Raw genomic sequence first — 14286 nt, forward strand, 5'->3', positions numbered from 1 at the left:
TGGCCACCATGTTGTTACTTATATAACTACAGTTACTACTGAATGATCTGGCTAACAGAAACACTGACCAACATGTTGTTAATTATATAACTACAGTAACTACTGACTGATCTGGCCAACAGAAACACTGACCAACATGTTGTCACTTATATAACTACTGAATGATCTGGCCAACAGAAACACTGGCCACCATGTTGTCACTTATATAACTACAGTAACTACTGAATGATCTGGCTAACAGAAACACTAACCAACATGTTGTCACTTATATAACTACTGAATGATCTGACTAACAGAAACACTGACCAACATGTTGTCACTTATATAACTACTGAATGATCTGGCCAACATGTTGTCACTTATATAACTACTGAATGATCTTGTCAACAGAAACACTGACCAACATGTTGTTACTTATATAACTAACTACTGAATGATCTGACTAACAGAAACACTGACCAGAATGTTGTCACTCATATAATTACAGAAACTACTGAATAATCTGACCAACAGAAACACTGACCAGCATGTTGTCACTTATATAACTACTGAATGATCTGGCTAACAGAAACACGAACCAACATGTTGTTACTTATATAACTAACTACTGTATGATCCGGCTAACAGAAACACTGACCAACATGTTGTTACTTATATAACTAACTACTGAATGATCTGGCCAACAGAAACACTGACCAACATGTTGTCACTTATATAACTACAGTAACTACTGAATGATCTGGCTAACAGAAACACTGATCAACATGTTGTCACTTATATAACTACAGTAAATACTGAATGATCTGACCAACAGAAACACTGGCCAACATGTTGTCACTTATATAACTACTGAATGATCTGGCCAACAGAAACACTGACCAACATGTTGTCAATTATATAACTACAGTAATTACTGAATGATCTAGCCAACAGAAACACTGACCAACATGTTGTCACTTATATAGCTACAGTAACTACTGAATGATCTGGCTAACAGAGACACTGACCAACATGTTGTCACTTATATAACTACAGTAACTACTGAATGATCTGGCCAACAGAAACACTGACCAACATGTTGTCACTTATATAACTACAGTAACTACTGAATGATCTGGCCAAGAGAAACGCTGACCAACATGTTGTCAGTTATATAACTACTGTAAACACTGAATGATCTGGCCAACAGAAACACTGACCAACATGTTGTCACTTATATAACTAACTACTGTATTTGGAGAGGAGGAGAGACCAGAAGAGAAGACAGAGAGGATCCCAGACTGGCTTATGTTCTATACAACCAGACCACTAAGGCTTGTCCATAACTTTACCTGCGTCGGTCATCTTTGACAAGCAGCGGTGATGTCATTAATGATGAAGGTTCTAATTGAGGTCATTTGGGTCTAAATCCATTTCCTGGAAGTCTTACCTCTCTCTATGTCCCGTTCTGTTACAGCTCTCTGTCCATTCGACCGTAATTACTGACCGTGTTCATATATAGCTCATCTAAAAACCTACTTCAGTTGTTTTAAAATAGAACAGTACTTTCCGAATGAATCCATATGAATGTGACTGAAGTAGTGATCTATTGTTTTAATCATATACTATTGTACCAATTGAACTTGACATTTTAAAAGTTTCTTTAGACGTTTTTCCATCTTGGCAGTTTGGCAAGAAGTCTAGTCAGTGGTGATGGGTAATTATCACCAGGACCTGAAGGTAACCTGCTTTCTCCCTCTCCATACAGTCTGAACCTGAAGGTAACCTGCTTTCTCCCTCTCCATACAGTCTGAACCTGAAGGTAACCTGCTTTCTCCCTCTCCATACAGTCTGAACCTGAAGGTAACCTGCTTTCTCCCTCTCCATACAGTCTGAACCTGAAGTTAGCCTGCTTTCTCCCTCTCCATACAGTCTGAAACACTAATGTAGACACTCATACAGACTTATTCCCAAATGGCACCCTATTCCTTATGTAGTGCACCTCATTTAAACAGGGCCCATAGGGAATAGGGTGCATTAAACAGGGCCTATAGGAAATAGGGTGCATTAATCAGGGCTCATGGGAAATAGGGTGCATTAACCAGGGCCCATAGGAAATAGGGTGCATTAAACAGGGCACATAGGGAATAGGGTGCATTAAACAGGGCCTATAGGGAATAGGGTGCATTAAACAGGGCACATAAGGAATAGGGTGCATTAACCAGGGACTATAGGGAATAGGGTGCATTAACCAGGGCCCATAGGGGAATAGGGTGCATTAACCAGGGCCTATAGGGAATAGGGTGCATTAATCAGGGCCCATAGGACATAGGGTGCATTAACCAGGGCCTATAGGGAATGGGGTGCATTAACCAGGGCATATAGGTAATAGGGTGCATTAACCAGGGCCTATAGGGAATAGGGTGCATTAATCAGGGCCCATAGGACATTGGGTGCATTAACCAGGGCCCATAGGGAATAGGGTGCATTAACCAGGGCCCGTAGGGAATAGGGTGCATTAAACAGGGCCTATAGGGAATAGGGTGCATTAAACAGGGCACATAAGGAATAGGGTGCATTAACCAGGGACTATAGGGAATAGGGTGCATTAACCAGGGCCCATAGGGAATAAGGTGCATTAACCAGGGCCCATAGGGAATAAGGTGCATTAACCAGGGTCTATAGGGAAAAAGGTGCATTTACCAGGGCCTATAGGGAATAAGGTGCATTAACCAGGGCCTATAGGGGAATAGGGTGCATTAACCAGGGTCTATAGGGAATAGGGTGCATTAATCAGGGCCCATAGGACATAGGGTGCATTAACCAGGGCCTATAGGGAATGAGGTGCATTAACCAGGGCCTATAGGGAATAGGGTGCATTAATCAGGGCCCATAGGACATTGGGTGCATTAACCAGGGCCCATAGGGAATAGGGTGCATTAACCAGGGCCCGTAGGGAATAGGGTGCATTAACCAGGGCCCGTAGGGAATAGGGTGCATTAACCAGGGCCCGTCGGGAATAGGGTGCATTTCTCCTCTCCCTGGCCTTTCTGGAAACCTTCAGACAGGCAGACAGGCAGACAGACAGGCAGACAGGCAGACAGAGATCCTATCAGTCTGTGGCAACATGATGAAGACTCTAGCCTGTTAGAGAAACTAATTAGTCTGAATCAACTCAGTGGCCCTGGAGTGGGTAGGGACTGCAGTGGACTGGACTGACTACATGGCTAACTAGAAAATAAGGTAATGGTAGTGATGTGAACTGAAAGTCGGGAAGCAAGTTCAGGAAGTGTTTTAATAAAATAAAACAGAACATAATACAAAACAAGAAACGCACAAACAGGAAACGGAAACAATGACGCCCGGGGAAGTAACCAAAGGGAATGACATGTATAGGGAAGGAACCAAAGGGAGTGACATATATAGGGAAGGAACCAAAGGGAGTGACATATATAGGGAAGGAACCAAAGGGAGTGACATAAAAAGGGAAGGAACCAAAGGGAGTGACATATATAGGGAAGGAACCAAAGGGAGTGACAGATATAGGGAAGGAACCAAAGGGAGTGACATATATAGGGAAGGAACCAAAGGGAGTGACATATATAGGGAAGGAACCAAAGGGAGTGACAGATATAGGGAAGGAACCAAAGGGAGTGACAGATATAGGGAAGGAACCAAAGGGAGTGACATATATAGGGAAGGAACCAAAGGGAGTGACATAAAAAGGGAAGGAACCAAAGGGAGTGACATATATAGGGAAGGAACCAAAGGGAGTGACATATACAGGGAAGGAACCAAAGGGAGTGACATATATAGGGAAGGAACCAAAAGGAGTAACAAATATAGGGAAGGAACCAAAGAGAGTGACATAAAAAGGGAAGGAACCAAAGGGAGTGACATATATAGGGAAGGAACCAAAGGGAGTGACATATATAGGGAAGGAACCAAAGGGAGTGACATATATAGGGAAGCAACCAAAGGGAGTGACAGATATAGGGAAGGAACCAAAGGGAGTGACATATACAGGGAAGGAACCAAAGGGAGTGACATATATAGGGAAGCAACCAAAGGGAGTGACATAAAAAGGGAAGGAACCAAAGGGAGTGACATATATAGGGAAGGAACCAAAGGGAGTGACATATATAGGGAAGGAACCAAAGGGGAGTGACATATATAGGGAAGGAACCAAAGGGAGTGACATATACAGGGAAGGAACCAAAGGGAGTGACATAAAAAGGGAAGGAACCAAAGGGAGTGACAGATATAGGGAAGGAACCAAAGGGAGTGACATATACAGGGAAGGAACCAAAGGGAGTGACATAAAAAGGGAAGGAACCAAAGGGAGTGACAGATATAGGGAAGGAACCAAAGGGAGTGACATATACAGGGAAGGAACCAAAGGGAGTGACATATATAGGGAAGGAACCAAAGGGAGTGACATATATAGGGAAGGAACCAAAGGGAGTGACATATATAGGGAAGGAACCAAAGGGAGTGACATAAAAAGGGAAGGAACCAAAGGGAGTGACAGATATAGGGAAGGAACCAAAGGGAGTGACATATACAGGGAAGGAACCAAAGGGAGTGACATATATAGGGAAGGAACCAAAGGGAGTGACATATACAGGGAAGGAACCAAAGGGAGTGACATATATAGGGAAGGAACCAAAGGGAGTGACATATATAGGGAAGGAACCAAAGGGAGTGACATATACAGGGAAGGAACCAAAGGGAGTGACATATATAGGGAAGGAACCAAAGGGAGTGACATATACAGGGAAGGAACCAAAGGGAGTGACTTATATAGGGAAGGAACCAAAGGGAGTGACATAAAAAGGGAAGGAACCAAAGGGAGTGACTTATATAGGGAAGGAACCAAAGGGAGTGACATATATAGGGAAGGAACCAAAGGGAGTGACATATATAGGGAAGGAACCAAAGGGAGTGACTTATATAGGGAAGGAACCAAAAGGAGTGACAGATATAGGGAAGGAACCAAAGGGAGTGACATATATAGGGAAGGAACCAAAGGGAGTGACATATATAGGGAAGGAACCAAAGGGAGTGACTTATATAGGGAAGGAACCAAAGGGAGTGACTTATATAGGGAAGGAACCAAAGGAGTGACAGATATAGGGAAGGAACCAAAGGGAGTGACATATATAGGGAAGGAACCAAAGGGAGTGACATATATAGGGAAGGAACCAAAGGGAGTGACATAAAAAGGGAAGGAACCAAAGGGAGTGACTTATATAGGGAAGGAACCAAAGGGAGTGACATATATAAGGAAGGAACCAAAGGGAGTGACATATATAGGGAAGGAACCAAAGGGAGTGACTTATATAGGGAAGGAACCAAAGGAGTGACAGATATAGGGAAGGAACCAAAGGGAGTGACATATATAGGGAAGGAACCAAAGGGAGTGACTTATATAGGGAAGGAACCAAAGGGAGTGACATAAAAAGGGAAGGAACCAAAGGGAGTGACTTATATAGGGAAGGAACCAAAGGGAGTGACATATATAGGGAAGGAACCAAAGGGAGTGACATATATAGGGAAGGAACCAAAGGGAGTGACTTATATAGGGAAGGAACCAAAAGGAGTGACAGATATAGGGAAGGAACCAAAGGGAGTGACATATATAGGGAAGGAACCAAAGGGAGTGACATATATAGGGAAGGAACCAAAGGGAGTGACAGATATAGGGAAGGAACCAAAGGGAGTGACATATATAGGGAAGGAACCAAAGGGAGTGACATATATAGGGAAGGAACCAAAGGGAGTGACATATATAGGGAAGGAACCAAAGGGAGTGACATATATAGGGAAGCAACCAAAGGGAGTGACATATATAGGGAAGGAACCAAAGGCAGTGACATATATAGGGAAGGAACCAAAGGGAGTGACATATATAGGGAAGGAACCAAAGGGAGTGACATATATAGGGAAGCAACCAAAGGGAGTGACATATATAGGGAAGGAACCAAAGGGAGTGACATATATAGGGAAGGAACCAAAGGGAGTGACATATATAGGGAAGCAACCAAAGGGAGTGACATATATAGGGAAGGAACCAAAGGGAGTGACAGATATAGGGAAGGAACCAAAGGGAGGGACATATATAGGGAAGGAACCAAAGGGAGTGACAGATATAGGGAAGGAACCAAAGGGAGTGACATATATAGGGAAGGAACCAAAGGGAGTGACATAAAAAGGGAAGGAACCAAAGGGAGTGACAGATATAGGGAAGGAACCAAAGGGAGTGACATATATAGGGAAGGAACCAAAGGGAGTGACAGATATAGGGAAGGAACCAAAGGGAGTGACATATACAGGGAAGGAACCAAAGGGAGGGACATATATAGGGAAGGAACCAAAGGGAGTGACAGATATAGGGAAGGAACCAAAGGGAGTGACATATATAGGGAAGGAACCAAAGGGAGTGACATATAAAGTGAAGGAACCAAAGGGAGTGACATATATAGGGAAGGAACCAAAGGGGAGTGACATATATATAGGGAAGGAACCAAAGGGAGTGACATATATAGGGAAGGTAATCAGGGAAGTGATGAAATTCCAGGTGAGTCTGACGATGCGCAGGTAAACGAACTAGCAGCCTGGTGACGTAGAGGTCCGCGAGGGAGCACACGTGACAGCCACACAGACTCACACAGAGCCACTGCCATGATGATGTTAAAAAATATATATGAATCAATCAATTAGTCGTTACCTGTGTTGGGGATGGTGAGTCTACCCCCCAGGAAGTTGAATGTCCCATACGATGTGTTAGCGACGTCCCGCGGCAACGTCTTGAAGTACGTCTGATTGGACAGCCGGGTCATAAACTCAGCAGGGTCAGAGGTTATCTTCCCATTGTGTAAGGTGTGGTGCGACCCGTTGTGTAAGGGGTCCAGGAGCGGACCGTTGGTCATTGAGAACTTAGCGGTGCCGGTGTGTGTGGTGCCGTCGTGACGTGAGCGCAGGGTTCCTTGGTAGCTGGTAGTGGTGGTGGTTAGGTCAGGCTGGATGGTAAGTAGATGAGAGTTCTCTATTGGAATGAAACAGATCAGAGGTGTGAACACGGTTCTCCCAACGGACATACTGAAAGCACAACAGAAAAATAAGTTATCTTTAACACACGCACACACAAGCACACACACAAACACACACACACACACACACACACCCACAGATAGGGAGAGAAAAAGAGAGAGAGAGAAAAAAATAAACAAACTCACAGAAATAGAAGCACACAAACACAACAAAATTCCATTATAATTCAGTCGATTCTTCCTCTCTCTGTCTCTCTCTGTCTCTCTCTGTCTCTCTCTCTCTTCCTCTCTCTCTCTCTTTCTCTCTCTCTTCCTCTCTCTCTCTCTCTCTTCAGCCACAATCAATTCCAGCCAGAACTCAGAACTCAGAGAGAGAGAGAGACTCTGAGGAGGATTAGCAGGCAGAGTTTAGAAAGGATTCCATGGTGAGTCAGAGGAGAGGAACAACAAGCCAACACACACACGCACGCACGCACGCACACACACACACACACGCACACACACACACACACACACACACACAGCCACGAGCAAAACAAAACAACACAACAATAACAGCATTACAAAAAATGCTGAGTAAATGAGTATGGTGAGACTAGGTAACACAAGGGACAGTAGATTAGTATGGTGAGACTAGGAAACACAAGGGACAATAGATTAGTGTAGTGAGACTAGGTAACACAAAGTACACAATGGGTGTATGGGTTGGATAACGGACAGAACATGCTGGCAGATTGACGGAGGGATGGAGGGATGGAAGGATGGAGGGAAGGAGGGATGGAGGGATGGAGGGAAGGAGGGATGGGGGAAGGAGGGATGGAGGGAAGGGTAGAACATAAAACAAAGAGTATTATCCTACTGCTGCGGGCACAAGGGCCGGAGCGGGGGCCGGGTGGGTGGGGGGCCCGGTGCCGAGGGATCCACACACCTGGCTTGCTAGGCTTGATGCCCATAGGCTGGAAGCCTGTGGTCAGGATGGACGAGTCCGCTACGTCAGCGTCCAGACCCTGCTTCTTACGGCGGTAGACCAGGACCACCACGATGAGTATGAGGGTCAGACAGAGAGCTACGGCTACAATACCCACATACAGGGCTACATCCTCAACTCCATCGGCAGCTAGAGAGAGCGAGAGAGAGAGAGAGAGAGAGAGAGGGAGAGGGAGAGAGAGAGAGGGAGAGGGAGAGAGAGAGAGGGAGAGGGAGAGGGAGAGAGAGAGAAAGAGAGAGAGAGGGGGGGGGAGAGGGGGGAGGGGGAGAGAGAGAGGGGGAGAGAGGGAGGGGGGGAGAGAGAGAGGGAGAGAGGGAGGGGGAGAGGGAGAGAGGGAGGGGGAGAGAGAGAGGGAGGGGGAGAGAGAGAGGGAGGGGGAGAGAGAGAGAGAGAGAGAGAGAGAGAGAGAGAGAGAGAGAGAGAGAGAGGGAGGAGGAGAGATACAAAAAGTAATTATTATAATTTACCCTGGTAATTCATAAATGTACAACCAGTCAGAAGTCTGTTCCCATCTGATCCTCAACCAGTTAGAACTCTGTTCCCATCTGATCCTCCAACCAGTTAGAACTCTGTTCCCATCTGATCCTCAACCAGTTAGAACTCTGTTCACATCTGATCCTCCAACCAGTTAGAACTCTGTTCACATCTGATCCCCAACCAGTTAGAACTCTGTTCACATCTGATCCCCAACCAGTTAGAACTCTGTTCCCATCTGATTCTCAACCAGTTAGAACTCTGTTCACATCTGATCCTCCAACCAGTTAGAACTCTGTTCACATCTGATCCCCAACCAGTTAGAACTCTGTTCCCATCTGATCCTCCAACCAGTTAGAACTCTGTTCACATCTGATCCCCAACCAGTTAGAACTCTGTTCCCATCTGATCCTCCAACCAGTTAACATATTGTGAAGGAGCAGAACACAGCAGATTCCTCAGCAGCTCTAAACATTACCATAACGCAATTGGTGTGGATGCAGAGACACACACACACTCTCTTCAGACACACACACACACACACACACACACACACACACACACACACACACACACACACACACACACACACACACACACACAGAGAGGAGAGGAGTGGAGGGGATAAAATAATGATTTAGTTATAAAACTCTCCAGTTTTTCCTCTTGACTCTGTGGCTAAGCCCCCACCAACAGTGTGTGTATGTGTAGACAGAGATTGTGCTTGTATGTGCGTGTTTGCATCCTTGCATGTGCGTATGTGTGTGTTTGTATGTGTGTGTTTGTGTGTGTGTGTGTGGGTCCCTGCATGTGTGTAAGTGTGTGTTATAATCAGCTGCTATAATCAGCTCACTACAGCTGTCTCATGAGCCGGGTGGGTTTGGGTGGTGGAGGTGGACCCTATTAATAGTGATGTGTGTGTGTGTGTGTGTGTGTGTGTGTGTGTGTGTCTCTCTGTGTGTTCACCTTTATTTAACTAGGCAAGTCAGTTAAGAACAAATTCTTATTTACAATGACGGCCTAGGCACAGTGGGTTAACTGCCTTGTTCAGGGGCAGAACGACTGATTTGACACACTGAACTCTATCTGAGAAGTAGTTGGTGAACCAGGCGAAGCAGTCATTTGAGAAACCAAGGCTATTGAGTCTGCCAATAAGAATGCGGTGATTGACAGAGTCGAAAGCCTTGGCCAGGTCGATGAACACGGCTGCACAGTACTCTGTTTTATTGATGGCGGTTATGATATCGTTTAGGACCTTGAGCGTGGCTGAGGTGCACCCATGACCAGCTCGGAAACCAGATTGCATAGCGGAGAAGGTACGGTGGGATTCGAAATGGTCGGTGATCTGTTTGTTAACTTGGCTTTCAAAGACTTTAGATAGGCAGGGCAGGATGGATATAGATCTGTAACAGTTTGGGTCTAGAGTGTCTCCCCTTTTGAAGAGAGTCCTGTCTCATCATGGTCAGTTCTCATTCTGTCTGAACCACATTTCTGCCTCCACAAATACTGTAACTCAATGTGATGCATTCATTACACTCCCCAGTTTGTGTTTGTGTGTGTGTGTGTGTGTGTGTGTGTGTGTGTGTGTGTGTGTGTGTGTGTGTGAGTGGGTGGGTGAGTGTAGTGTGTGTGTGTGTGTGTGTGTGTGTGTGTGTGTGTGTGTGTGTGTGTGTGTGTGTGTGTGTGTGTATGTGTGTGTGTATGTGTGTGTGTGAGTGTGTGTGTATGAGTGTGTGTGTGTGTAGTGTGTGTGTGTGTGTGTGAGTGAGTGTGTGTGCGTTCATTCCCTTGGAAACTCACCAACCTGACAGCTTGTAATGGGTGGGACAATTCATCTATGATTGTAAAACAAATTAATTAGTTAGAATAAAGACAACAAGAACAATCCAAAGAAACTGAGAGAAAATATGCCAAGGACATTTTACTTTTCTCTGTCGATCCCTCTCCCCCCCCCTCTCTCTCTCTCTCTCTCTCTCTCTCCCTCTGTCTCTTTCTCTCTCTCTCTCTCTCTCTCTCTCTCTCTCTCTCCCTCTCTCTCTCTCTCCCTCTCTTTTTTCTCCCTCCGTCTCTTTCTCTCTCTCTCTCTCTCTCTCTCTCTCTCTAAACATATGTTTACAGTGAAATAGATAACACACAAAAGGGAAATAAACACATTTAAAATGGTATATTATTGGCTATGTAACAGTGTTTTAACAATATGCATGTACACTACCGTTCAAAAGTTTAGGGTCACTTAGACATTTTTTGAAAGAAAAGCACCTTTTTTGTCCATTAAAATAGCATCAAATTGATCAGAAATACAGTGTAGACATTGTTAATGTTGTAAATGACCATTGTAGCTGGAAACGGCTGATTTTGAATGGAATATCTACATAGGTGTACAGAGGCCCATTATCAGCAACCATCACTCCTTTGTTCCAAAAGCACGTTGTGTTAGCTAATCCAAGTTTATCATTTTAAAAGGCTAATTGATCATTAGAAAACCCTTTTGCAATTCTGTTAGCACAGCTGAAAACTGTTGTCCTGATTAAAGAAGCAATAAAACTGGCCTTCTTTAGACAGTTGAGTATCTGGAGCATCGGCATTTATAGGTTCGATTACAGGCTCAAAATGGCCAGAAACAAAGGACTTTCTTCTGAAACTCGTCAGTCTATTCTTGTTCTGAGAAATGAAGGCTATTCCATGTGAGAAATTGCCAAAAAACGGAACATCTCGTACAACGCTGTGTACTACTCCCTTCACAGAACAGCGTAAACTTTCTCTAACCAAAATAGAAAGAGGAGTGGGAGGCCTAAGTACATAAGTACATTAGAGTGTCTAGTTACAAGTCCTCAACTGGCAGCTTCATTAAATAGTACCCGCAAAACACCAGTCTCAACGTCAACAGTGAAGAGGCGACTCTGGGATGCTGGCCTTCTAGACAGAGTTCCTCTGTCCAGTGTCTGTGTTCTTTTGCCCATCTTAACCTTTTCCTTTTATTGGCCAGTCTGAGATTTGGCTTTTCATTGCAACTCTGCCTAGAAGGCCAGCATCCCGGAGTAACCTTTTCACTGTTGAGGTTGAGACTTAATAACGGCCTTTACATGATAAACATTTTTGCTAAAATAATTATTATATTATTGATCGATTGACTATGACTTTTCAAACCACCCAGTATCTGCAGCATTAGCTCCAGGTAAATGTTACAATTCTTCAGCTATTCCTAGACCTGGGCTGACTGGAGTGTGTTCACCTGCTGTTCCAGCTCCACCTGCCTTACCTCCAGCTGGGTGAATTTATCCATCCATGGGTTAATTGTCTGTGGAGTTGTTTAAGGAGACAGTCTAACCTGACTTGCTCTGGTTCAGAGAGTCTTCATCAAGAGAGAGATTCTCTTGCTGCACTCCCTCTTTGATTCTGTGGAAGTTCAGCTGAAACTGTTTGGGGTTGCCCTGTACCAATACTGTTCCAGACTTGTACAGGTTGACATTGGCTGACTCACAGTCCTCGTTGTCTAGTATCCTGAGTTTCCAACCATCGCTAACAGAGGGTTACCGTGTTAATATAGCCATGCCATAGCAGTCAGCAAAAAGTGTCTCTGGATTGTCCACAAGGAGATTATGTTTGTACTCTTTCCGTGTTTTCTCATTTTTAACATCCAAGGGTTACTGTATTGTGATGACCTCTGCACAGGGGGAAGCTGTGGAGCAGGGGGCCTTAAAGGCCTCTGGACATTGGGAAGCCATGGAGCAGGGGCCCTCAAAGGCCTCTGGACAGTGGGAAGCCATGGAGCAGGGGGCATCAATGGCCTCTGGACAATGGGAAGCCATGGAGCAGGGGCCCTCAAAGGCCTCTGGACAATGGGAAGCCATGGAGCAGGGGCCCTCAAAGGCCTCTGGACAATGGGAAGCCATGGAGCAGGGGCCCTCAAAGGCCTCTGGACAGTGGGAAGCCATGGAGCAGAGGGCCTCAAAGGCCTGTGCATTTGGGTGGGGGAGGCTGTGACACTATCCTGCTATTGTTGGGCTTCACTTCACTTCACCCCTCAGTTGTAGAGGAATCTGTTCTGTCCTAGCAGGTTTGGTAGTCTTAACTTAGCATTCAGTCTTTATAAAGTAAAATAGATCATTGTAATGTCTTTTCCTTCTTGGCTTTTAAAAGTAGCTTCAGACTAAACATTACTCACTCAGTCCCAGGTTGAATGGGTATTTGCCGGTTTCTGTTGTGCTTATTTTGCTGGTCGTTGGTTTGCCAGAGCATTTGCTGTATAGTCCTTGGGAATAAGAATCTTTGGTAGTAGGAATCCTTCTAGGTAATTTAGTAAAAAATCAGGTTGTAGGTTTACGATTTGGAGTGAAAGTTATGTTGTGGAGGGTAATACCTGTATATGTCCTTCTGAAAAAGTTTACCCATCTCTCCCTCTCTCTCTATACTGTTTACTACCTTCTCTCTTTCTCTCTCTCTCTCTATACTGTTTACTACCTTCTCTCTCTCTATCTCTCTCTCCCTCTCTCTCTATACTGTTTACTACCTTCTCTCTCTCTCTCCCTCTCTCTCTATACTGTTTACTACCTTCTCTCTCTCTCTATACTGTTTACTACTCTCTCTCTCTCTCTCTCTGTCTCTCTGTCTCTCTCTCTCTCTCTCTCTTTCACCCTATACTGTTTACTACCTGTCCTCTCCCTCTCTCTCTCTCTCTCTCTCTCTGTCTCTCTCTTTCCCTATAATGTTTACTACCTCTCTCTCTCTCTCTCTCTTTCCCTATACTGTTGACTACCCCTCTCTCTCTCTCTGTCTCTCCCTCTCTCTCCCTCTCTCTCGCTTCCTATGCTGTTTACTACTTGTCCTGTCTCTCTCTCTGTCTCTCCCTCTCTCTCGCTTCCTATGCTGTTTACTACTTGTCCTCTCCCTCCCTATCCCTCTTCCACGTTAATAAATGAAATAAATGCCTGTTCCTGAGCCTCCACTCCCTAAGGCATCAATCATCCCATGGCCAGCCAATCGTCCCCCCCCCCCACAAGATCAATAGGGCTTCAGTTCTTAAGGTCAGGAAAATATGGCTATTAAAACCCTGCCGTTCTTAAAGGGATACTTTAGGATTCTGACAGTCAAGCCCTTTTATATACTTCCGTAGAATCAGATGAACTCGTGGAGAAAAAAAAATACGTTTCTGCGTGCATTTTGAAGAATGTTGCTCACGGGTATTAGCGCAATGACTGGAAGTCTATGGTAACTGCTATCATGCTAGTAGATACCATATACTTCCAGTTATTGCGCTAATGCTAGTTAGCATTGGCTAGCAAAATTACCTCCTACTTCCTTCATTCTGCATACAAACTTGGATCCATCAGTTCGTCTGACTCTGGGGAAATAGATAAACAGCTTCATTGCCAAAATCCCGAAATATTACGGTCAGGGAAAAATGGCTACTAAAACCCTGCAGTTCTTAAATCAAATCAAACTTTATTTGTCACATGTGCTGAATAAAACAAGTGTAGACCTTACCGTGAAATTTTTTACATTTACATTTTAGTCATTTAGCAGACACTCTTATCCAGAGCGACTTACAGTAGTGAATACATACATTTCATGCATTTTTTTTTTAACTGGCCCCCTGTGGGAATTGAACCCACAACCCTGGCGTTGCGCACACCATGCTGGCGTTGCAAACACCATGCTCTACCAACTGAGCCACAGGGAAGCTAAATGCTTACTTACAAGCCCTTATCCAACAATGCATTTCAAAAAAGAGTTAAGAAAATATTTACCAAATAAACTAAAGTAAAAAATTATAAAAAGTAACACAATAAAATA

At 44.5% G+C, this 14286-nt stretch overlaps 1 protein-coding gene across 1 annotated transcript in view; it reads right to left on the reverse strand.

Annotated features, from left to right (window-relative positions):
* LOC115205773 (netrin receptor UNC5A) overlaps positions 1 to 14286 on the reverse strand; it is a 231584-nt gene that overhangs the window by 161877 nt on the left and 55421 nt on the right. The window contains exons 3-4 of the mRNA XM_029772088.1: positions 7960 to 8148; positions 6710 to 7027 (exon numbers count right to left, since the gene is read on the reverse strand). Of these exons, the coding sequence (XP_029627948.1) occupies positions 6710 to 7027; positions 7960 to 8148 (507 nt within the window). The remainder of the gene's footprint in view (positions 1 to 6709; positions 7028 to 7959; positions 8149 to 14286) is intronic.

The sequence above is a fragment of the Salmo trutta genome, chromosome 13 (assembly GCF_901001165.1).
Source record: "Salmo trutta chromosome 13, fSalTru1.1, whole genome shotgun sequence".
In the NCBI taxonomy this organism is placed as follows: Eukaryota; Metazoa; Chordata; class Actinopteri; order Salmoniformes; family Salmonidae; genus Salmo; species Salmo trutta.